The sequence below is a fragment of the Mercurialis annua genome, linkage group LG7 (assembly GCF_937616625.2).
Source record: "Mercurialis annua linkage group LG7, ddMerAnnu1.2, whole genome shotgun sequence".
NCBI lineage: Eukaryota > Viridiplantae > Streptophyta > Magnoliopsida > Malpighiales > Euphorbiaceae > Mercurialis > Mercurialis annua.
In genome coordinates, this window is record NC_065576.1 from 5,382,093 (window position 1) to 5,405,285 (window position 23,193).

Sequence of the window (23,193 nt, forward strand, 5' to 3'; positions counted from 1 at the left end):
TTATCAAAATTAAGTCTATTATTTTATTTTATTAAAATTAAATTCATCAAATAGATTTATAAATTTATAATATCATTTATAAAATTGTTTTATTAAAATAAACACAAATATCACTCATTGAGTAGTCACATTAAAAAATTTGTTTTTTTTTAAATTGAAAAATTTAATTTTAGTATTATTATTTTTATACTTTTGTTTAAAAATAATTTTTAAAAAAATATATGTATATGTATAATGTATATTTTTTTATTTTTTTATTGATATATATATATATATATATATATATATAATAGTTATGAAAATATAATATATTATAGTTTTACAATTATACTTGGAACAATTTTTTGCAATTTAAAAGAAAGTAATAAAAAAATTAAATCTATTTCCTTTAATTATAATTAAAAAAATATAATATAAGTAATGAAAAAATAATAATTTTATCCATAATTTATAAAAAAAAATAAGGTGATTAATGAATTAAATATATTAAAATGTAAATTTGTTAAATCATTTTAATTGTAATATTTTAAAATTTTTGAGATTCTTATCTAATTTATCAAAAGTGAAATTTAAGAATTAAATGTATATAAAATTATATTATTAAGATTAATTTTTTTGGAAAAGAATTACATATTTTTTAATATAACTGACAAACTTAATAGTTTTCATAGTAAAATGTCATCGCTAAAGTAAAAGTATAAGATTGTAATTTTAAAATAGTACATGATTTAACAATCCACACTGAAAGCTTATACAGGATGTCAAATTTATATTTTTGCCAAAATGATACCAATTTCAACAAAAAGAGGAAATTATGAGGTGGAGTGCAATAAGGGTAGTCTGGCCAATTTTAAAAAAATATGGAGCGCAAAAATCAATAGTGGAGTGCGATAATCGGTACCCATTATTTTAACGGCTCTAAGTAAAAGAAAAAGCGAATTAGATTGGGAATGTGCCTCGATCCCAACATAAAGAAGAGGCATTAACTATCCTAATTCTTATTGGACAAAAGAGCTCATTTTAATACTACCACTACGTTGCCATTTATTTATTTCCACGTTTCATTCAATGTGTTTTATTTAGCTTAATGCGATAAATGTTTTTAACTGTATTAATCATATTTTTTAATTATTAGTATTAGTAACATTGATCCAAATGTTGTCCAATTTTTTATATTCACTCCGATCTATAATATTTATCGCATTTAAATTTTTTTTAGTCTATAATTTTACAATTTTAAAAAAGCATTAAATTATATTTACCTTTAATATTCAATAATTTAATAAGATTAAAAAAATTATTCAAATATAAAAACAATGGTAATTAATATAAATAATTTAGTAAAAATATATACAAATTAATATATATTTATTAATTTTTTAATTCATATAAAATGGCCAAATGCGATAAATATTATAAATTCGAAAGGAGTAGTTAATTTTTCAAAACTCGTGTCCATTTATTATAAATAACTAATTTTAAAATTAATTTTTCGATATCACTCTTATTTAAAATTCATTATTGAGATAATAAATGTTATTCTCTATATTTTTTTATTTGATATTTAGTCAAATTTGTACTACATATTAAAAAGTAGATTTTTTGTCTTAAATTATATGAGTAGATAATATAATACTATTAGGATAAATTAATTTTTTTTTATATCACAATTTATTTTATTGAATATAACCCTTCAAATGTAAATCCAAAAAAAGAAGATTATGATAATACTCCAAGAAATCATATGATTAAAGAATTAAATGAAATGTTAAAAGAGAGCGACGGGGGAAGAAAAAACGCAGCTTTAGCCTTTAACGCTAACGTCAGCAGCAGGAGCATCCAGATCTTGCACCCAAAAGAACCTTCCCTTCATACACTCATACACGCACACTCTGCATTCTTTTTCTCTTCACCTTTTCTTTTCTTTTCTCTCCAACCAAACAAAACCCGAGAAAAAAAGAATCACAGAAATGAATTTAGGCCAAGAAAACAAGAAGAAGAACAGCAACAAATTTAGAACCACCATTCCAAATTTATCACCATGAAACCTTGTGGTCACCATCACCCTCATCATTTCATTTTCTTTTTATTAATTCTCTCATCACTGTCACTATCATCATCATTTCAACGAAGAATTCTTCACCAGCCATTGTTCCCCGTCGCTTCAGTTCCACCGCCCGACACTTCTCCTCCGCCTCCGCCGACAATTCTACCACCTCCTGACCAGCCTTTCTTCCCCGAAGTCCCAAATGGACAAAACCCAGATCAAACTCAACAACAACCGTCACCTTCATCACCATCCACGTCATCCTCACCGGCTAATGGAACTAATGCACCTATTCCGACAGCAACACAGCCGGCTAAACCAGCTAAAAAAGTTGCGATTGCAATCTCAGTTGGGATTGTTACTCTCGGCATGTTGTCCGGTCTCGCATTTTTTTTATACCGTCACCGTGTTAAACACTCAACCGACACTCAGAAACTCGTCGTCGCCGGTAATGCTAACGATAACGGTAATTCCGGAAGATTCAATGATGAGTCAGTAGTACCGTCTTCTAGTCTTCTTTATATGGGTACTGTACAACCGGGAAGAACATCCGGTGAAATTCACGTACCAACTGCGACAACAAATGAATCTGCTGCGAATCATTCACCTTATCGGAAACTTAATTCCGTCAAGAGATCCGATCGGTATCGACCTAGTCCTGACTTGCAACCGCTTCCGCCGTTACAAAGGCCGCCGTCATCTCGACACGAGAATGAGAATGTGAATGAGAATGAAAATTCTTCTTCTGATGAAGAGAGCCACGGGACTGCTTTTTATACGCCGCAAGGCTCGTTAATCAGCAACGATGATAACTATTACGCCGCCGCGGTTGTGCCGCTGTCGCGGACTATTAGTAACACCAGTTCCGGTAAGGCTGTTAATGGTAATGGTAATTCTGTTCCTCATTCTAAAAGGACTTCTCCTAAGTCGAGATTGTCTTCAGTTTCTTCGCCGGAAATGAAACATGTTATCATTCCATCAATTAAGCAACCACCGCCGCCGCCTCCTCTACCACCACACGAAAGAGCTTTGAATATTGAGCCAATCAGTTCATATTTGCCGAAACGAACAAAATTCTCAGCTCCTCCACCGCCACCGCCAAATATGGCAATTCTCCGATCAATAAGCAGTCCACAACAACAACCAAGTAAAATTCCAGCTCCACCTCCTCCTCCTCCGCCTCCACCACCACCGATGACAATCCTGTCAACACAGAGCAAAACAGGGTCCTCTGAAACAGCAACAGCTAGTGTATTCTCTCAACCTAGCACCGTGTCGTCCAAGCAACAGTTAACCGGCGCCGTTTCCAAGACTGAAACGACACCGTTGAGTGCAGAGAGTGTAAATAAAAGGGTCAGTTCATCCGAGAAAACTGATACAGAGGAACAAGACGGAGGAAAACCAAAATTAAAACCATTACATTGGGACAAAGTGAGAGCAACTTCAGACAGAGAAACAGTCTGGGACCAGCTTAAATCCAGTTCTTTCCAGTACGTGAACTCATAATTATTGCTGACAATTTCTGAAATCTATTAAATTACCCATTTATATTCATTTTTATAAGTTTTTTTTATTATTGTTTTGATTCATTTTTGGTAGATTAAATGAGGATATGATGGAGAGTCTATTTGGGTGCAATTCAACAAATTCAGTTCAAAAAGAGCCCACAACGAGAAGATCTGGTCTATCTGTTGTTGAGCAAGAAAACAGAGTTTTGGATCCCAAGAAATCACAGAACATAGCCATTCTGTTAAGAGCACTAAATGTTACCAGAGATGAAGTTTCTGAAGCACTTTTAGATGGTAAGTAATTATTTTCTTTTCCTTTTACTATTAATTATTTATATATCTTTAATTTTCTAAAGTATTTAATTTTATCTTATAGCTAGATTTTAAGTATATGTAATGTAGAGGGTGTAAACGGGTCGAGCCGAGCCAAATTATGTCAAGACCGAGTCTGAGTGTGTTATATAAGTTTGAATAAACTTAAAAGATCGAGCTTGAGCTCGGATAATATCCGAGATACTAGAGCTCAAGCTCGACTTAAATTAAATCAAAATAAAATTAAATATTAAAAAATTAGCATATTTAATGTACTTTAAAGTTGTTTTATTATCAAATATACTCCCTCCGTCACACTCTAATTGACAAAATAACTAAATTACAATAATCAATACAAACTAATAAATGACACAGAGAGTTGCTTGTATACTCTTCTATTGATAATAGAGCTAATTAATACTATTAGTATATTAGTCAAATTTTCATTAAATATTCACTATTTTTCCATAAAAGACATGACTTTAAATGAGGGTAAAGATAGAAAATTAAAGGAAAATTATAGTTATTTTAGTTTTGCCAATTAGAATGGGACACCAAAAATTTCATATTTTGTCAATTAGAGTGGGACGGAGGGAGTATAATTTAACCAGTTAATTTGATATACGTCTAAGTTTAAAGGTATAAAAGGCTAATATAATAATAATAAAAAATATTATTTTAAATGTGTAATAGTCTCGTTTTGACTCGCGAGTCTCACAAGGCTCTTTAATTGAAATTTTTGATCTCGGCTCGAGATGAAACTCGAGCTCGACTCTAGTTTTTTCGAGTCGATATCAAGTAACTTGCGAGTGTTCTAACTCGTTTACAATCCTAAATATATGTATATTAAAAATATTGAAGAATTAACTGCCTTTTGAGAGAATAATTAAATTAACAATCAAATGTGCAATTTTTTTATTATTCTTTATTAAAAATTAAAGTCACAGTAAACAAAAGTATGGAGGGGGCCTAGCCTAAACTTCACCAGGAAGAAAAGAGGGTGAATAGAATAAAGAGAGTTTGGAATTAGACAGAAGCAACATAGGACTAACAGCAGATGCTGATTCTTGCCCAAATATAGGGTAATTAATTTGCTTACTCATCAATCTTTTGAGTTTGAGACCAAAAATGATCTCTTATTTATTGTCACCAAGGATTAAATATAAATACTCTTCATATTTTTATAGAAATATATAGTTCTATGTCCTTTTCAGGCAATTCATGCCAAAAGTTCGGGTTAAAAACATCGAGATTACTCAACTTTGGCCTAATTTTAAAAAGGTATTCAAAATTGATTTTTTTCTTTAAACTTACTGAACTTCAATTTGATGATCACAAAATGGTACTCCCTCCGTCCCGTTTAAGAAGTCCCATATTCCATTTTGGGATGTCCCATTTAAAAAGTCTCATTACTATTTTTAGAATATTTTTCCATTGAATACCCTATTTTACCCTTATTTTAGTCATTTTAAAAGAGTTCTATGGAAAATTCCACTATCATTAATAGGGCAAAACATGAAAAAACATGAAAAACAAGAATAATTAATATTTTCTTAATTTGTGTGTAAAGTCAAATGAGACTTCTAAAGTGGGACGGAAGGAGTATTTCAAAAAAAAGTTGACCAAAAAAGTTGATGTGGAACCGGAATACGGACTGCATCACCTCTTAATAAACAAAATGTCCACGTCACTCTTGGCATGTCACTCATGTATTCCAGTTCCACATCAGTTTTTGGTTAAATTTTATTAAATTACCAACCGGTGATTAACAGATTAAAGTTCAATAACCTTAAAGAAAAAAATCAATCTCGAGTACTCCTTTTGATATTAGCCTAGAGTTTAGTAACTCCTAATTTTTTTTACCCTTCATGATGCAATTAGGTATTTTGTAGTACAATGTGATAAATTGTTTCTTAAATTATGCCTAGAAATTGAAAACGAAGAACAAAGTTTGGAAACATAAATTATAGTTAAGGACCTTAATTTTGAAGTCATCATCATTCCTCATGGAAGATGTAAATTAAAGATTTAAGCAGTATTATACCATATGCATCATTGTGTTAAGTTTTCCCTAAAGATGACTGCTAAAATAAGATAGTTCTAGTGAAAAATATGTAAACTGTAAAGGAATCATCATCATCATAGTAATTTTCTCCTAGAAACCTGTCTTCCCTTAAATTCAGTAAGACATTTTTAAAGTCATTATGCTTGTACGTCGAATTAAACAGTTGGAGTTTCTTGTTGATCACTCTAATTTATTTCCAATCAAATCAGAATGTCATTGAGTTAATTTTTTCAAACACTTAAATTCATAACTTCCACATGTCAAAATTTGTCATCAATTTCACAAAACACAAAACTAGATAAGATCATATGCTCTTGGTTTGCAGTTTTTCCATATTTCTAGATTTAACATTGAGTTAAATAACAATTTGCCCCTTAACTCGTACGCGATGGGTATTTAACACCAAAATTAACCTTTTATTTTGTTAATAGCCCCAGAACTTGTTAATTTCTATCCATCAGTCTAATTTTTTATCAATTAATTCAAATTTGTGATCAATTAGCTCTTAAAATTATCTTTTGTAGCTCTATTCAATTCTTTTCCGAGACAACTCACCTTCATATTTCTGAAATGATGCCATAGACAAACGTCAGAAGCTACATATGTTGTTTGTTCATTAATCTAATCGAAGTAGTACTGTAAATTGCCTCTATCAACATTTAGAAGAAAAGGACATCTTTGTTTCAAGATTTGCTGACACATGCTGCTGCTAAATGCTGCATATCACTATATTATTTAAGTGTATGCATTATCATTAAATTATCATATAAGAGGACATGCAATATCTAATCATAGCAGCAGTAAGTACCAAGCTTTAGTTATCATAGAAGAAGTATACAGGGTGAGTTTGTTTACTACCCTAGATTTCACAAAAGTAGACCATGCATAGTTACATATACGGCGTAACACGATATCAAACTATGTATTATAATTTCGTAACAAGTAGGAATGCATCTTAGGATAGCTGAAACTACAAGAGATCGACAAAATTTAGAGAATTCTCTTGATTCAATACAATCATAATACAAGGAATCAAGGACCTTGATCTTATTTTGACTTTTTCTTCATAAATCTTAACTAAATCCTGTATTCACTGGACCTGAAACTGAAAGACAAATAGCCCAGGCAACAATAATAGTCATGCAGTTGCACTTCGGTTCATGTATCACATAGCTTTTTCTCTTTTACTTCTATAGCTTGCATGCGGAAATTGGAAAGCTGCCGAAAGAATCCTAACTTTCAGTTTGCTAATATCCCATGTGTTCTGCTTTTGGTTTCTACAGGTAATCCAGAAAGCTTGGGTGCTGAGCTTTTGGAAACTCTTGTCAAGATGGCTCCAACCAAAGAGGAAGAAATAAAACTTCGAGAGTATAGTGGTGACACCTCCAAACTAGGGTCTGCAGAGCGATTTCTCAAGGCAGTACTTGATATTCCGTTCGCCTTTAGAAGAGTTGAAGCCATGCTGTACAGAGCCAATTTTGAAACAGAACTAAAATATTTGAGGAAATCATTTCAAACCCTTGAGGTAAGTTGACTCAAGTTTACTGCTGATGAGCCAACTCTTTTAATAATTAGAATCCTTAAAAAATTTCTTCGCATCATGTATTTGTCAGGAAGCAAGTGAGGAACTGAAGAACAGTCGGCTGTTTCTAAAACTCCTCGAGGCTGTTCTGAGAACAGGAAACCGGATGAATGTTGGCACCAACCGCGGAGATGCTAAAGCATTTAAACTCGAGACACTCTTAAAACTTGTGGATATAAAGGGAACAGATGGGAAGACAACATTGCTCCACTTTGTCGTTCAGGAAATCATCAGATCCGAGGGCTCAAATACTGATGTCGGAAATGGGATTCCTCAGGGTGGTAGAGACTTCAAGTTTCGGGAGGAAGATTTCAAAAAGCAAGGATTGCAGGTTGTGTCTGGTCTGAGTAGAGACCTCAGCAATGTGAAGAAGGCAGCAGGAATGGACTCTGATGTCTTAAGTAGCTACGTGTTGAAGCTCGAAATGGGACTTGAAAAGGTAAGATCAGTTTTGCAGTATGAGAAGCCGGAAATGCAAGGGAATTTTTTTAACTCAATGAAGCTGTTTCTAAGAGAGGCTGAAGAGGAAATTACTAGAATCAAAGGTGATGAACGAAAGGCTTTATCGCTTGTGAAAGAGGCCACAGAATATTTTCATGGGGATGCAGCGAAGGAGGGAGCCCATCCGTTCAGGATTTTCATGATTGTAAGAGATTTCCTGAATATATTGGACCATGTATGCAAAGAAGTAAGAAATATGCAGGATACAACAATGGTGGGCTCTGCTCGATCTTTCCGGATATCTGCAACCGCATCACTGCCGGTTCTCAACAGATACAACGTGAGACAAGATACGAGTTCCGACGAGGAAAGCTCTTCGCCGTAAAACCCTGTCTATACAGAATTTAATGCTGTAGGAAATTAGCCAAACTACCATATACTTGAAAGAGTTATTAGAAGCCTCATATTGGATTGAATCAGCAGCATGGCGCACGGTGCATCTATTTTTCGATCAATGACGAGAATGACGGAGAAAAAAAAGCAGATGAGCAACGGGGTTTCTCATTATCAAGAAAGTCCAAGCTCACAGAAGCAGTTTCAGGTTTGCCATTGTAGGACATGCACATTTTGTACTGAGAACTATTAAATTGAAGATATTCACAGGCACAGAGTTTATATATGATAATAACAAGAAAACACTATTATTCTTTTCAGAATATATCTAAAAGCAAAATAAAATAGTATTCAATTTTTTTGTAGAGCAGAAAAGTGATGCATTATTTTGTCCAGCAAATAAATTAAAAAGAAAGGAATTGATAATTAAACATTCTATGAACAAAATGCGAAAAAATCTTGACCGAACAAGATAACACGATCAAGAGTAACCCGAGCAAGATAACCCGAATAGAAGCAACCTGGTCAGGAGTAATACGAGCTAAGTAACCCAAACTATAAATATATCTCTAGTCTATCTTCTCCCACGTACATTGACTTCTGTCAGAGCGAACACCGGAGAACTCCTCCGGTGTTCTTTGACGTTTGTTATTCTTTACAGACGACTAATAGATCTTATCATCCAACTCCATGTCAAACCAAAAGAGCTTGTCGCTGTAGCCGTAATCGGGGATAGGATTATTCCGGCGAGTGAAGAAGTGTCGAACATCAGTGTCCTTCTGAATCGGCTTATAAATATCCGAAACAAATAAAACATTTTCATCACTAAAGTAGATGCGCGGTTTCCCTTTAGCCAAACACGACGAGAAATATCCTACGCACCATGACGTATCTTTGATATCACTTTCAGACAATATCTCCCACGCCATCTTGTCCTCATTTAATCTATAAAATCTCAAGTCTAATTTCTTCTTTCGTTTTTGTGTTTTCTTCTGCAAATATGTAAAGCAGTAGTCCACTCGACGAATATCTTTATCGCCCTCCGCGATTCCCGTTACCATGGTTTCGTCATTTGATGGTATTTCCATAGGCTTATTTTTCCAACTCCTCGTTTTCATGTCATATATTTTTACCCATCTTTTTTCATCAACGCAGTAGATATTCTCTCCGACTACACACAAAGACTTCAAGTCCTTGAAGTGGAGATTAGAGCTAAAACCGCCAACTTTTTTCCAAGAATTATCTCCCGGACGACATATTTGTAGAATAATTGTATTATTTTCACCGTTCTGATATAGATCAGCAAGTACTACAAATTTAGGCTTGCCGTCGACAACTGAAATAGCAAATCCGTAGATTTTTGAGTCGGTTTCGGGCATCAAAATTTTCTCATTATTGATTGGATTAAGTAAAAACAGAGATTTGAAGCCATAAAATTTACTAGTTTTGTCATTATAGTTAGAGTCGTGCGCCGCAAGTAACCATCCCTTTTTGGAGCGTAAAGGAACATCGGATATATGATTAAATTTCTTATCGATCTTGATCTGGAGCTTCGTCTGAGTCGAAATTCGAATAAAATCAAAATAATCGTCGCTTGAATTCGTTTTGTTTATCATCAAAATCCAGGGTACCGGATCATTACAGTGCTTGAGCTTGGTAGGTAGACTCGTGAAAGCATATCTAAAATCCTTGCAAACCGCCGCTAATCGAATATTATCTATCAAGTGTAGTTTTTCCATAATCAACCAAATTGTTTCCACTGGCAGTTCTTTCCACCCGTGAAAACTATTATTATCCATTCTTATCCTGTGAATTTGTGAACCTAGCTAGCAGTATGTTGATGATTATATATATGCATAAGAAAACATCTTTTTATAGTAATCCGTATAGGGTTTGTAAAAGTAATCCTAATCAATTAAGGATTGCGAGTTGTCAAATTTTTTCCTGAAGATTAATTACCTCCGAATAAGGGTGCCACGGTTCATAATCGGACAGTTTTGGTTTAGAACCGCTGGTTAACGATTCAAGGGAAATTGAAACAAGCCAGTTTCTGTCCGATTCTAGTTTCTGGTGATTTTTTTTAATTTAAAATAAAATAAAATAAAAATATTGTAATATGATATTGACCCACTGCAATCATCTAAAATTTGTTCAAAGAGTATTTTACTTTGTAATTGATTTTAGCTAACTAATGTTCAAATATTACAACTCTTATTCTGCTCATACTTTAAAATTGCAGATTCTTATTTGTATTCGATTGAATCAACGGCATGGCATCCGTTGGTGCATCAATTTTTCGATCAACGACTTCTCGTCGGATAAAAAAGAGCAAATGAGCAACGGGGTTTCTCGTTATCAAGAAAATCACAGAATTGTGTCATGTGCTTCGATCTCTTTATTTATTTTGATTCCGGTTGTATCTATAGAATATAGAATTTCATTTTCAAACAGGAGAAGTACGCCATGCTAATATGCCTTGTGTGATCCACATCTCAGGATCAGGCGTCGCAGTTTCAGGTTTGCCATTGTAGGACATGTACATTTTGTAGGAGAACTATTAGATAATTTAGATTGAAGCTACTCACAGGCAAAGAGTTTATATATGATATTAACAAGAAATTACTATAATTTTTTTTCAGATTAGATTTTTAAAAGCAAAATGGAATAGTGTTCATTTTTTTGTATAGCAGAAAAAAAAGTGCTCCATTATTTTCTCGGGCAAAGAAATTAGAAAAAAAGAAATTGATAATGAAACATTCCATGAACAAAGGCAAAAAAGTATTCACCCGAATAAGATAACACGATCAAGAGTAACCCCAGCAAGATATCACGATTAAGAGAAACCCGATCAAGAGTAATACGAGCAAGGTAACCAAACACTAAAATATCTCTCTCCTCTCTTTTGCCTCTATCTTCTCCTATCCTCTTATACTGACTTGACTTGATTGTCAGAGCGAACACCCAAAAACTCCCCGAGTGTTTCTTTGAGTTTGTCATTCTTAAAAGAATGGAATAGATCTTATCATCCAACTACATGTCAAACCAAAAGAGCTCGGTCCCTATGGCATAATCGGGGATAAGATTGTTCTCGCGAGTGACGAAGTGTCGAATATGAACCTCCTTTGGAATCGGCTTATAAATATCGGAAACAAGAAAATGATCTTCTTTACTGATAAAGTAGATTATTGGTTTCCCTTTAGCCAAACACGAATAATGGTAATGTCCAATGCTCCATGATGTATCCTTAATATCACTTTTAGACAGTATCTCCCAATCCATCTTGTCCTCATTTAATCTGTAGAATGTTAAGTCCAATTTGTCCTCCGGTTTTCGTGTCATTTTATGCGAATATTTGTAGCAATAGTCCACTCGACGAATCTCTTTATCATCGCACTCTGTGACTTTTGTTCCAATGTTTTCGTCAATCGATGGTAATGGTATTTCCATATGCTCACTTTTCCAATTCCGGGTTTTCATATCAAATATATAAACCCAGTTTCTTTCATCAACGCAGTAAATTTTCTCTCCGTTTAGACATAGAGACGAGATACATTTCTTGAAGTGGAGATTAGTTGTAAAACGACAAACTTTTGTCCAAGAATCATCTCCAACGCGACATATTCGTACAATAAGTATACTAACTTCACCTCCACAAAACAGATTAGCAAGCGCCACATATTTGGGCTTTCCGTCGACGACTGAAATAGCGAATTTGTCAAGTTTTACGTGCATTTTAGGCATCAAGATTTTCTCCTTGGTGATTGGATTAAGTAAAAACAGAGAATTTGAGTCATAAACATTACTTGATCTGTAATTATAGTTAGAGTCGTGAGCCACAAGTAACCATCCCTTTTTGGAGCACAAAGGAAGATCGAATTGATGTTCAAATTTTTTATCAATCTTGATCTTGAGCCTTCTTTGAGTTGAAATTCGAACGAAATTCAAATAATCATTGGATGAATCGCGTCGATTGGTCATCAAAACCCACGGTACCGGATCATTACAGTGCTTGAACTTGGTGCGTAGATTCATGAAAGCATATCTGAAATTCTTGCAAACCGCCGCCAATTGAATATTGTCTATCAAGAGTAATTTTTCCATAATCAACCAAATTGTTTCGGTTGGTAATTCATTCCACCCTTCAAAACTATTACTATTCATTCTCAGAGTGTGATCTGCCCAAATTATTTTGTGAACCGTACCACTCTAGCAATGTGTTGATGATTTTATATAAGAAAACATCTTTTTATATTAATCGGCCGTATAGGGTTTTGAAATGTAACCCTAATTAATTAGGGACTTTGAGTTGTCAAAAAATTAAAAGGTAAGTGGGTATTCAGTAATTAGGCCTTGTAAAAATGCCCAAGTGAAGTATTCCTATCTTTCGATAAAAAAAAACGGATTGGGATTCCCTCAAGTTCAAATGAATTTGAGAGGGTCATGTTTACGATCTACACCGTACATTGTAAAACGAACGGTGTAGATTAATTTGATTAAAATTCTACCTTTTGATATCCCGTTCATTTTACACAATGAACGGTGTAGATTATAAACATGATACCCTAAATTCATTTTGAACTTGAGGGAATCCCAATCCAAAAAAACAAGTGTTTCTATCCGTGAAGATTTTCTAGAGCTAGAAGATCAATAGTGCAGGATATGCACTCAATTAGTAATGCCAATAGCAAACATTTAGAAACTGCAGAAGATTATGATAAATAATTTAGTTTACTAATTAAATTTAAAGTAAATTTTAATTTATTTATATATGAGAATGAGCAATCTGATCATAAAATTACTTTTAAAAATAATAATATACTAAAATTTTGAAATAGTAAATTAAAAAATTGAGCATCATTAACTAAGTAAAATCCTATTAACTAGATGATGGAACAAAGAAAAATTAATTCAATGCAACTACAACAAATTAATTGTACATTAGCTATATAAATTTTGGCCTAATGGTAAAAAAAACTCAAACCTTTACGACTTGTTTCAATTATATTTAAACCTTTTAATTTTTACAATAATATTCAAATTGCATTTTTTGTTGTAATAATATCCAAATTGCATTTTTATAGCAATAATAGTCAAATTGATGGCTAAACTTGTTGTTTTCAATTAAGATATTAGGCTATTATTATGTTTTGATGTATAATAATATAGTAAAACTCCCAAAAAATGGCAAAAAACTCAAAAAAAAAATCACATAAAAAGTACAATTTGAATATTATTGCAATAAAATAATGCAATTTGAATATTATTGTAAAAATTAAAAGGTTTGAATATAATTGCAACAAGTCGTAAAGGTTTGGATTTTTTTTGCCGTTAAGCCTAAATAATTTTTAATAATTAAAAAAATAAATATAATTAATTTTTTTATCACAACTACTTATAATTTATTGTAAATATGACATGGCATAATTGCATGTTATAAATACTCTGGAACAAAATACCTCTTGAATGTTTGGTCCAATCTTTAATCGCCAGATACAAAGGAGGTTTAGTTCTTTTATGTAAATTTACTTGATTGGTTCGACCATTAAATGAATTGATTGGACTAAAATTTGTTGGCTGCACCAATTTAATCTTTATAATAGTGTTTTTTATTTTTTATTTTCAAAAAAATCGAGATTGCCACCGAATCTATTTATAATCTTCACTTATGGCGGAGGAAAGCTGTGAATTTTAGGTCAAGAGAGATTATAAATAGAGGCCAAAAATTCCTCTCAAGGCATGAGAAAAATATTGTTTCATATTATTTATATTTAGAGTTTGTATATTTAGTTCAAATCAAACAAATAAATATGCTAATAATTTTAATTTTTCTAAACCAAACTATCAAGTTCCGTGAATTTTCTGGTTCTATTTGTATTAAAATTAAAGTAAAAAAGTTTTAACGCCAAGATCAAACCGAATTAAAATTGTGAAAATGTCTATACTTTCAAATATAACCAAATTATGTTTATCAATCGGATTGATTTGTTTTTGAAAAACCTAACAATGTTTCAATTAATATTGTTCCTAACTTGTACATAGAGAGAGAGATACAACAAATTTACACTCTGAAATTAATATTGACTTTGATCAAGAATATGAGGAAATTGGTGATGAAAAGAATGGCGACCCTCCAATTCTTTTTGTTTTGCTTATCTTTTTCACAAGTATTTTCCACTTAATCTCATCTTTCTTGCTTTGCTTTCTTATCCTCACCTTGAAATTCCTGACAAACACAAATTAATATTTCTATGATTACAATTGTTCATGCCATTTTATATGACTAAAAAATATCTATATTTAGAAGATGAAAATATATTGTTTGATATTTTTTTAAAGCTTATATAGTATGCTGACAAAATATTCTATTTCTATCGTCCATGTAAGTATAAATGCATCTGAAATTTTTCTAAATGAGAAAAAATGAAAAATTAGTTTTTACTATTATGTAAATAATTTAATTAATAACTGTAAAAAACTAATATGATATTTAAGTATTATATAGCTAAATCTCTGTATAAGGGATTCAGTTATATTTAATGAAGATGAGATAAATTAGTATTTACTTGCACAAAGGTACTCTGCATGCATCAGAATCGGCGCAAAGACGAGAATGAAGCTCAAAAAGCTGCCACATTCTCTTGCAATGGACGCAACCGCCGGGGATCCGTAACTTGCAGGTGGAGAAATGGCGGACGAGCTGCTCGAGTCCCTTACATGCGGCGTAATTGCAAGGCGACTGGCTATTTCTCAGGTCTTTATCGTACGGTCCGATTGTTCTGCAACCGTCCCTGCAAATATGAACAAGAGCCTCCATTGCTTCGTATAGTTGTAGGTAGATTTTTCTTTCTTTTGATTTTCTGTTCCTCTCTTTTTGCCTCTGCAAAATAAACTTGAATGTTATTTAGTTTTTATATAGCAACTTTTTTAAGTCGTGATTAAAATGAAATTTTGTGTAAATGTCGTGATTTTTTTATGGACTTAATCCAATAAAATATTATATATTTTTATATCAATATAAGTTAATGTAGTGATCGGTAAGATTGTACTCTATAATATGTTACGCGGATGAAATAACAACTAATATGGTTAGAAGGGTGCAAAAACTAATCGAATTTTGATACCATTTTGATACGAATTAAAATTCTGTTACCGAAGTTAAACATTAGAAAAACATTTGGCACACTAAAAATTATCAATCCATTTATATGATATGAAAATCTTACATTGGTTTCATCAACCATGGAGTTAACAAGTTCTTCTTCAAGCACAGGGTGGCTCTGTCTCATGGCCCTCCATCCCTCAGTCGTCGAGATTTCCCGGAAGTCGGCCAGAATCATGCGATGACATACGAGGCTAAGCCGAGGAGCATCGCATAATAATGCGAGTTGAAGAATGTCTACAACGTTTTCAGTTGTAAGAAAACCTCGGATTAAGTTGTGAATGCATATATTTTTCAAATCAGGAACAACAAATGTTATGAAATCACCGACTTACTCCCTTGTTCTCTATTTTTCTAGTCTTTTCTATGTCTAGGATTAATCAAAGAAACACCTAGAAAATAGGGAAAGTCCAGAAAATTCTCACCGCCATACATGGCTATATATATGTAAAGGTGCTTCTATTTTATGTATGAGAGCATAAGAGAAAAAGCAAGTGGTGTGTGTGCAATAGTGAGTGCTGTACGTGAGAGTGTGCAAGTTTGAGTAAAAAGTGCTAAGTGTATACTAATTACACTTTTATATAAATAAAAGAAGTGTGTTCATTTAAGTCCTCCTTCAAGACTAACAAGTGGTATCAGAGCGGGACGATTAGGGACCCGTTGGAGCAAAGGTCGAGCAAGCGATCCGGGATCGTATTACGTTGGAACATCGCTAGCACGCAGTCAGGGACCGTGCAGAGTATTGGTCAGGGATCAAGCGATTTGGTTAATTAGAGAAATAACCAAATAAATGGCGGATTTTTCAACATCGGTGAGTACCCTTGAAAAACTCAATGCTAATAATTATAGCACATGGAGTACTCGTATGCAATTTTATTTGCTCGGTCAAGATCTCTGGGAGATCGTCGGAGGGAGTGAAACTACACCCCCGACAAGTCAGGATGACCTTAAAAAGTGGAAGGTCAGGGCTGGTAAAGCTTTATATGCTTTATCGATATCAGTGGAGGATGACTTGCTGCAACATGTCAAGGACGCAAAAACGCCCAAAGAGGCGTGGGACACTCTTGCTGGAGTATACACTCGGAAGAATGATGCCAAGCTCCAACAACTCGAGAATGAGTTATTATCGATATCACAAAAAGATTTAACGGTGAGTCAATACTTCTCTAAAGTTAAATCGTTATGCCAAGAAATTTCAAAGTTGGATCCTGAAAATAAAATCACGGAGACACGAATGAGAAGAATAATCACTCACGGGCTACGTCCAGAGTTTAATGCTCTTGTGACGGCAACCCGTGGATGGTCAAAAGAACCAACTTTGAATGAGTTAGAAAATGTCTTGGCAAATCAAGAGGAATTAGACAAGCAAATGTCTAAAACCTCAATTAAAGAAGAGGAGAGAGCCCTCTTCAGTAGTAAAAATAGTAAGGATCCACAAAGTGTGAGATCCAACAACGGAGGGAGGCCAATGCAAGAAAATTGGCGTAGACAACAAGAAAGAAGGAGCTGGAAACAAGGGGGAGCTCAACGAGAAACCAACAATGATCGACGAGAGGAGACGAGACGACGTACAAATAATCAATGTTTCGTTTGTGGCAAACGAGGTCACTATGCTCGCGACTGTTGGTATAGAAAAGTTGAAGGAAATGTGGCATCCACACACCCACAGGTGGAGACCGAGGAGGAGTTAGATTTTCAAGCATCTGCTGTGGTGAGTGATAACATTATTAATTATGATAATGATTGGATTTTAGACTCCGGATGCTCAAATCATATGAGTGGAGATAAAAAGAAATTTCTAAGCATGTCGGAGTATAAGGGAGAACGAGTCGTAGTTACTGCAAATGATTCGAAGCTACCTATCACTCACGTCGGTAAGACAATGGTAGTGCCTCGATACAACTCCAAAGAAGTACCATTGAAAAATGTGCTTCATGTACCAGGGATGAAGAAGAATCTAATATCAGTGTCGCAACTCACATCTTCGGGAAATTACGTAGTGTTCGGACCCAAAGATGTGAAGGTTTATCAAAATTTGAGATTACCAAACAAGCCGTTGATGGAGGGACGAAGGCTAAATTCTGTCTACGTGATGTCTGCTCAAACGGCATACGCAGACAAGATGAGGAAAAATGAGACGGTTGACTTGTGGCATGCACGTCTAGGTCACGTTAATTATCACAAGCTAAAGGTGATGATGCAAAAGTCTATACTTAGGGGACTTCCTCAACTGAATGTTCGAGAAGATACTATATGTGCTGGCTGCCAGTTCGGAAAAGCGCACCAGTTACCATATGAGGATTCCGAGTATAGAGCGAAGGAGCCGCTCGAGTTAATTCATTCAGACGTGTTTGGACCGGTGAAGCATCCATCAATTAGTGGCTTTCGGTACATGATTACTTTCATTGATGATTTATCGAGGTACGTTTGGGTCTATTTTATGAAAGAAAAATCGGAGGCATTACGAAAATTTATTGAGTTTAAAGAGACGGTAGAAAAAGAAATTGGTAAAAAAATTCGGTGTCTGCGTACCGATAATGGGGGAGAATATACATCACGTGAGTTCTCAAAATATTTGCAAGACTGCAAAATAAGACGTCAGTTGACCTGTCCAAACACTCCACAACAAAATGGAGTGGCGGAAAGAAAGAATAGACATCTAGCGGAAACATGTAGAAGCATGTTACACGCGAAGAATGTTCCACCTCGGTTTTGGGCAGAGTGTATGAAGACAGCTGCTCACGTGATCAACAGACTACCACAAGTGCCGATTGGATCTGTTTCACCCTACGAGAAGCTGAAGAATATAAAACCCACTGTAAGTCACTTTCGAGTTTTCGGATGTGTGTGTTATGTTTTTGTGCCTGATCATTTGCGGAGCAAATTTGATAAGAAGGCGTTGAAGTGCATATTTGTGGGGTATGACAACGAAAGAAAAGGGTGGAGGTGTTGTGATCCAAATACAGGAAAATGTTACACTTCGAGAAATGTAATATTCGATGAAACTTCCTCGTGGTGGTCTTCTCAAGGAATTGTTCTTCCTGACTCCAAAGAGAGAGAAGAGAGGTTACAAGAAAAGTCTCAAGAAGACATAGTGATCGAGCAGAGTACTCGAGAAGTGGAGTCAAGTGAAGAAAATAGAAGAAGTCAATCCCCAAGAAGGGCTAAGTCTCCGTGGCGCACAGGAGTATATAAACGGACACCGGAAGAAGAACGACCAAGCCAACTTGAAGATGATATTCAAGAAGAAATCTCAGTGGAGCGTGAGATACAACTTAGAAGAAGTGAAAGGCAAAGAAAGCCGAATCCTAAATATGCTAATATAGCACTTGTCGATCACGACAGTGCGAAAGAGTCTGCAACATTTAAAGAGACGGCTTCACATGAAGAATTAAAGATGGAATACATGGACATTGGAATTCAAAAGGCGAAAGCGACTTGGTTAGGTAAGCAGGAAATATTTCACGGGAGTAGTCGTTGAGGGGGAGTGTTATGAAATCACCGACTTACTCCCTTGTTCTCTATTTTTCTAGTCTTTTCTATGTCTAGGATTAATCAAAGAAACACCTAGAAAATAGGGAAAGTCCAGAAAATTCTCACCGCCATACATGGCTATATATATGTAAAGGTGCTTCTATTTTATGTATGAGAGCATAAGAGAAAAGGCAAGTGGTGTGTGTGCAATAGTGAGTGCTGTACGTGAGAGTGTGCAAGTTTGAGTAAAAAGTGCTAAGTGTATACTAATTACACTTTTATATAAATAAAAGAAGTGTGTTCATTTAAGTCCTCCTTCAAGACTAACAAACACATGCGATAGTACCAATAAATGCAACACAAATTCCTCCATGTCTTCCTTCTCATAGCTGCAAAAACACCATAAAATCATCGCTTAAGCTCTAAAGGGGCGAACTAAACGGGTTGTTCGGTCAAAACACGATACATTTAACCAAAACAGAATTAACTAAATTACTTATTTATTTAGGCGAAAAGATCGAATTAACTGAATTAAGTAAAATCGTAAAAATATAAAACTGACATGACCAAGTTGGCCGGTTAGTTTAGTTAAATTTATAAAAATATAAAATGTAATTATCAAAAATAGATAGATATTGATACGGTTAATTTAATTTATTCAGTTGATCAAATTTTGAGAATTCTAACCCGAACTGAACCAAAATAAAATAAAATTGAACCAATTAAATAATTAAATTAACCGAAATAGATCGATTAATTTGATTTAACTAATGGAGAACTAGATATGAGCTATGACTAGATGGAGTAGTAGTTATACCAGGAAGAGTATAAGAATCGAAGAAAAACTCGAACTGCGTCGTGAGGAACGCCCCGAATTGAGATTGATCGTTGTCGACCTCTACCTTTTGCTTGTTTTAACATGCCTTTCATCACCGGAGAAGCAATTCCCTTAACAAGACCAGATTTTTAGTCAAGAAAAAAATGGGTAATTTGCCTCGAAAACTTTATTCTTTCTCTCTTAACTCAGTAATTTTTCTTTGATTGTAACAATTTAATTCCTCAACTTAATTTACCGCACCCAAAAAAACTCAATTTTGACTCTGTTTGCGTAATTTTAGGTAATGTGACAATGAGTTGGATGCCAATATTAATAATAAAACTATAACGCATATTAAGACTATACGGAGCCACATCAACACCTTATCAACTATGATGTGTGCATAAGTGATATAACGTCGTATAAGTGTCGGCTGGTGTGACGCCACATAAGCGCCATATCATCTATGATATCAGCGTCATTGATTTTAATAGATGAAATGGATTAAAGAAAAAATGTATTTTTCATATAGTCCGACAAAGGCGTTAAACTCATTGTCTCATCATTTAAATTGATGGAATAGAGAGAAACTAGTACCATAGATTTTTAGTGCAAGAAAATCAAATTTGAAAGTTTGTAGTGTTATGAATCAAAAAAAAATGATAAAAGAGAGAAGAAAGTTAAGGGACTATTAACATCAATTAGCCATAAGCAAAATATTCTTTCTATTTAAGTTAATTATTTCAACTCGAACTCATTTGATTATTACCAGAGGTCAAGCTACTCTCATTATTAAAGGTGGAGCCTTAATACTCACTTTTATTTTAAATTTCTTACTTAATATATTATATAAATTATAGCATAAAATTAATTATTTAACTCTTTTTATTAATGTATTGTTCATTTTATTCTTATAATTACATCTAAAGATATTTTAAAATTTAAATTAGAATATCTTTAACATACTTAAAGTAATTTTCCACTCCGCTCCGTGATAAATCACTGGATTGCTAAACACCGCCCGTTTTTATTTAACACCGCACAGGCACATTACCCTTTTACCCTTTTCAATTTTTGAATAGAAAACCAAATCATAAAAAAAAAACTAAATCCTCTCAACTCATTCAACCATATTCAACCTCATATTCTACGACAATGTCGGATTCTGAACGAGATAAAAATCGACAACCCCGATAAATATTTTTTTTAAATTTCAAAATAAATATATTTTTTTTTCAGTTTTTTTGGGAGGGACGTCCCCTTTTCACGTCCCCTCCAGAGGAGAGGACGCCGGAAAACGGCGTCCCCTCCAGAGGAGGGGGACGTGGATCTCCCACGTCCTCTCCTGAAGAGGGGACGTCGTTCGTCCCTTCTTCAGGAGGGGACGTGGGACTTTACTGTCCCCTCCTCAGGAGGGGACGTGGATCTCCCACGTCCCCTCCTGAAGAGGGGACGCCGTTCGTCCCCTCTTCAGGAGGGGACGTGGGAGATCCACGTCCCTTCCTGAGGAGGGGACAGTGAAGTCCCACGTCGCCTCCACAGGAGGGGACGGTCGAGACGGTCAAGTCCGGCGTCCTCTCCTCAGGCGGAGGGGACGCCGGAAAAATAGAAAAAAAAAATTAAAAATTATTTTTTATCTCGAAAAAGTCGGAACAAATTGTTTTCGAACGTCGATACTCGTTACCCGACGAATTGTACTCGTTGTTCGTCATTTTAATTGACTTTTTATGTATTTGTTCGAATGTATTCGAATAAGTTGAGAGAATTTTTTTTTCAAAATTTTACTAGAAGGGCAGAAATATCTTTTGCATGGGCTGTGTTAAGTAAAACGGGGCGGCGAATAGTAACACCCATCATCAATATCCAAATTCGTCTCTGTGGCTATCTTATTTTAAATAAATTCAAATGCTTATGGAAAATGAATGTATTAATTTCAGGATACTAAAAATCATGGGTAATTAAAGAAGGCTAAACCCTCAAAAAATACCAAACCTTTGCGATTTTTGTCAGTTATGACCAAACTTTTTAAAATTCGCAAATATAGCCCGTTTTGCCAAATTATGTTCCTTTTATAGCCAAATTCAAATCAAAACCGATTTTTTTGCCAACATAACAACCATGTATATAAGATTAAAAAATATTCAATCACAATAAAATACCAAATCTTTACGTATTATGTCATAATAAAAGGTTTAATCACAATAAAAAATCAAACCGATTTAAAAATGGCTATAAAAGGAACATAATTTGCCAAAACGGGTTATATTTGGAAATTTTAAAAGGTTTGGTCATAACTGGCAAAAATCACAAAGGTTTGGTATTTTTTTGAAGATTTCGCCATTAAAGAATGTCTTACAAGAATATTGGCATGTGCATAGATGGAGCCACCATTTTCTGTAATAATGGTAACATCCGCTCTATATCCTTCATCAAACAACCGTTCCAACGTATTCTTTGCTTTGTCATACATACAGAAACGTCCTCTTTTCCGGTATTCTCCCGGTAACGTTCTTCCGTGATGACTGGTACTCGCCGGACAAGGTAATGCAGGCGGCGATGGTGGCTCTTTCTTGTCAACTAGGGCAGGTTTTTCATATGGATCCAATATGAACCCTAATTGTTACAACATTTAATGTATTAGCTTTCTTTAAAATACATATACAATTCAATATCTATATAATATTGCATATAAACTTATCGAATTTTACATAATTCAGCGTCTCGTTTCCATTTTTGAAAATATTTATAAATTACTAAGACTTTATATTTGTAATTTATTTCTAAAGAATACATCATTTTAGCGTTTTCTTTTCCGTGCAAAATGATTCTATATATAAACAAAAATGCTACGAGAATCCGAAAGAAAAGGTGAAATCGAGAAATGACATGCCTGCATTTTCCATAAGCAAAGAAAAGAAAAGATCAAGAAAGATGAGTCTTTATCCTCAAGAAACAAGAATTTGGATAATTTAATTTTCTTGATTTTATTTTAGAAAATAACACAAACAAGAAAAAGATCAATTGAAAAACAAAAAGAAAATAATAGAGATCTCTCTCCACACCTACACCCAAAATTCAGAAGAAAAAAAAAAACAGAAGAATAAGAAAGGGTGATGAGGTTACAAAGATGAGAGATCTCTTTCCTTCTTTTATCTCTCTCTCCTAAATCAAAATGGAGAAATTAAACTGAATATATATATACAAAATCTGTTACATAAAATGAATTAATTTTATTTAAGAAAAAATAGTTTATCTACTCATAATTATCGCCAAATTGAAAAAGATATTTTTGTTAAAAATAAATTCCACAACCAACGAGTTATAACTCAAATGGTATAAGCGTTGGACATCAAACTGTCAAGGTCGTGGATTCATTTCTTTCCACAAGCGCTTCT

General features: G+C 34.0%; 2 protein-coding genes across 2 annotated transcripts; one reads left to right on the forward strand and one right to left on the reverse strand.

Moving 5' to 3' along the window:
- Nucleotides 1-1,774: 1,774 nt before the first annotated feature.
- Nucleotides 1,775-8,703, forward strand: LOC126655643 (formin-like protein 6). The gene is made up of 4 exons (XM_050349885.2): nt 1,775-3,537; nt 3,647-3,849; nt 7,216-7,457; nt 7,546-8,703. Exons 1-4 carry the CDS (start codon nt 2,042-2,044, stop codon nt 8,338-8,340), a joined length of 2,736 nt encoding a protein of 911 aa, XP_050205842.1. The 5' UTR covers nt 1,775-2,041; the 3' UTR covers nt 8,341-8,703.
- Nucleotides 8,704-14,272: 5,569 nt separating this feature from the next.
- On the reverse strand, nt 14,273-22,966 carry LOC126655648 (BTB/POZ and TAZ domain-containing protein 4). The gene is made up of 7 exons (XM_050349890.2): nt 22,689-22,966; nt 22,155-22,411; nt 19,799-19,929; nt 19,307-19,370; nt 15,572-15,814; nt 14,912-15,225; nt 14,273-14,571 (listed from the first exon to the last, which is right to left on the reverse strand). Exons 1-7 carry the CDS (start codon nt 22,699-22,701, stop codon nt 14,436-14,438), a joined length of 1,158 nt encoding a protein of 385 aa, XP_050205847.1. The 5' UTR covers nt 22,702-22,966; the 3' UTR covers nt 14,273-14,435.
- Between the last annotated feature and the right edge of the window lie 227 nt (nt 22,967-23,193).

Coding starts and splice junctions, on each gene's coding strand:
- LOC126655643 (XM_050349885.2), top strand. CDS start 2,042: ATGAAACCTTGTGGTCACCATCACCCTCATCATTTCATTTTCTTTTTA. Junction 3,850..7,215: donor TTCTGAAGCACTTTTAGATG/GTAAGTAATTAT, acceptor TGGTTTCTACAG/GTAATCCAGAAAGCTTGGGT. Junction 7,458..7,545: donor AATCATTTCAAACCCTTGAG/GTAAGTTGACTC, acceptor TGTATTTGTCAG/GAAGCAAGTGAGGAACTGAA.
- LOC126655648 (XM_050349890.2), bottom strand. Junction 15,226..15,571: donor CCATGGTTGATGAAACCAAT/GTAAGATTTTCA, acceptor TTTATTTTGCAG/AGGCAAAAAGAGAGGAACAG. Junction 14,572..14,911: donor TGCAGAGTACCTTTGTGCAA/GTAAATACTAAT, acceptor TGTGTTTGTCAG/GAATTTCAAGGTGAGGATAA.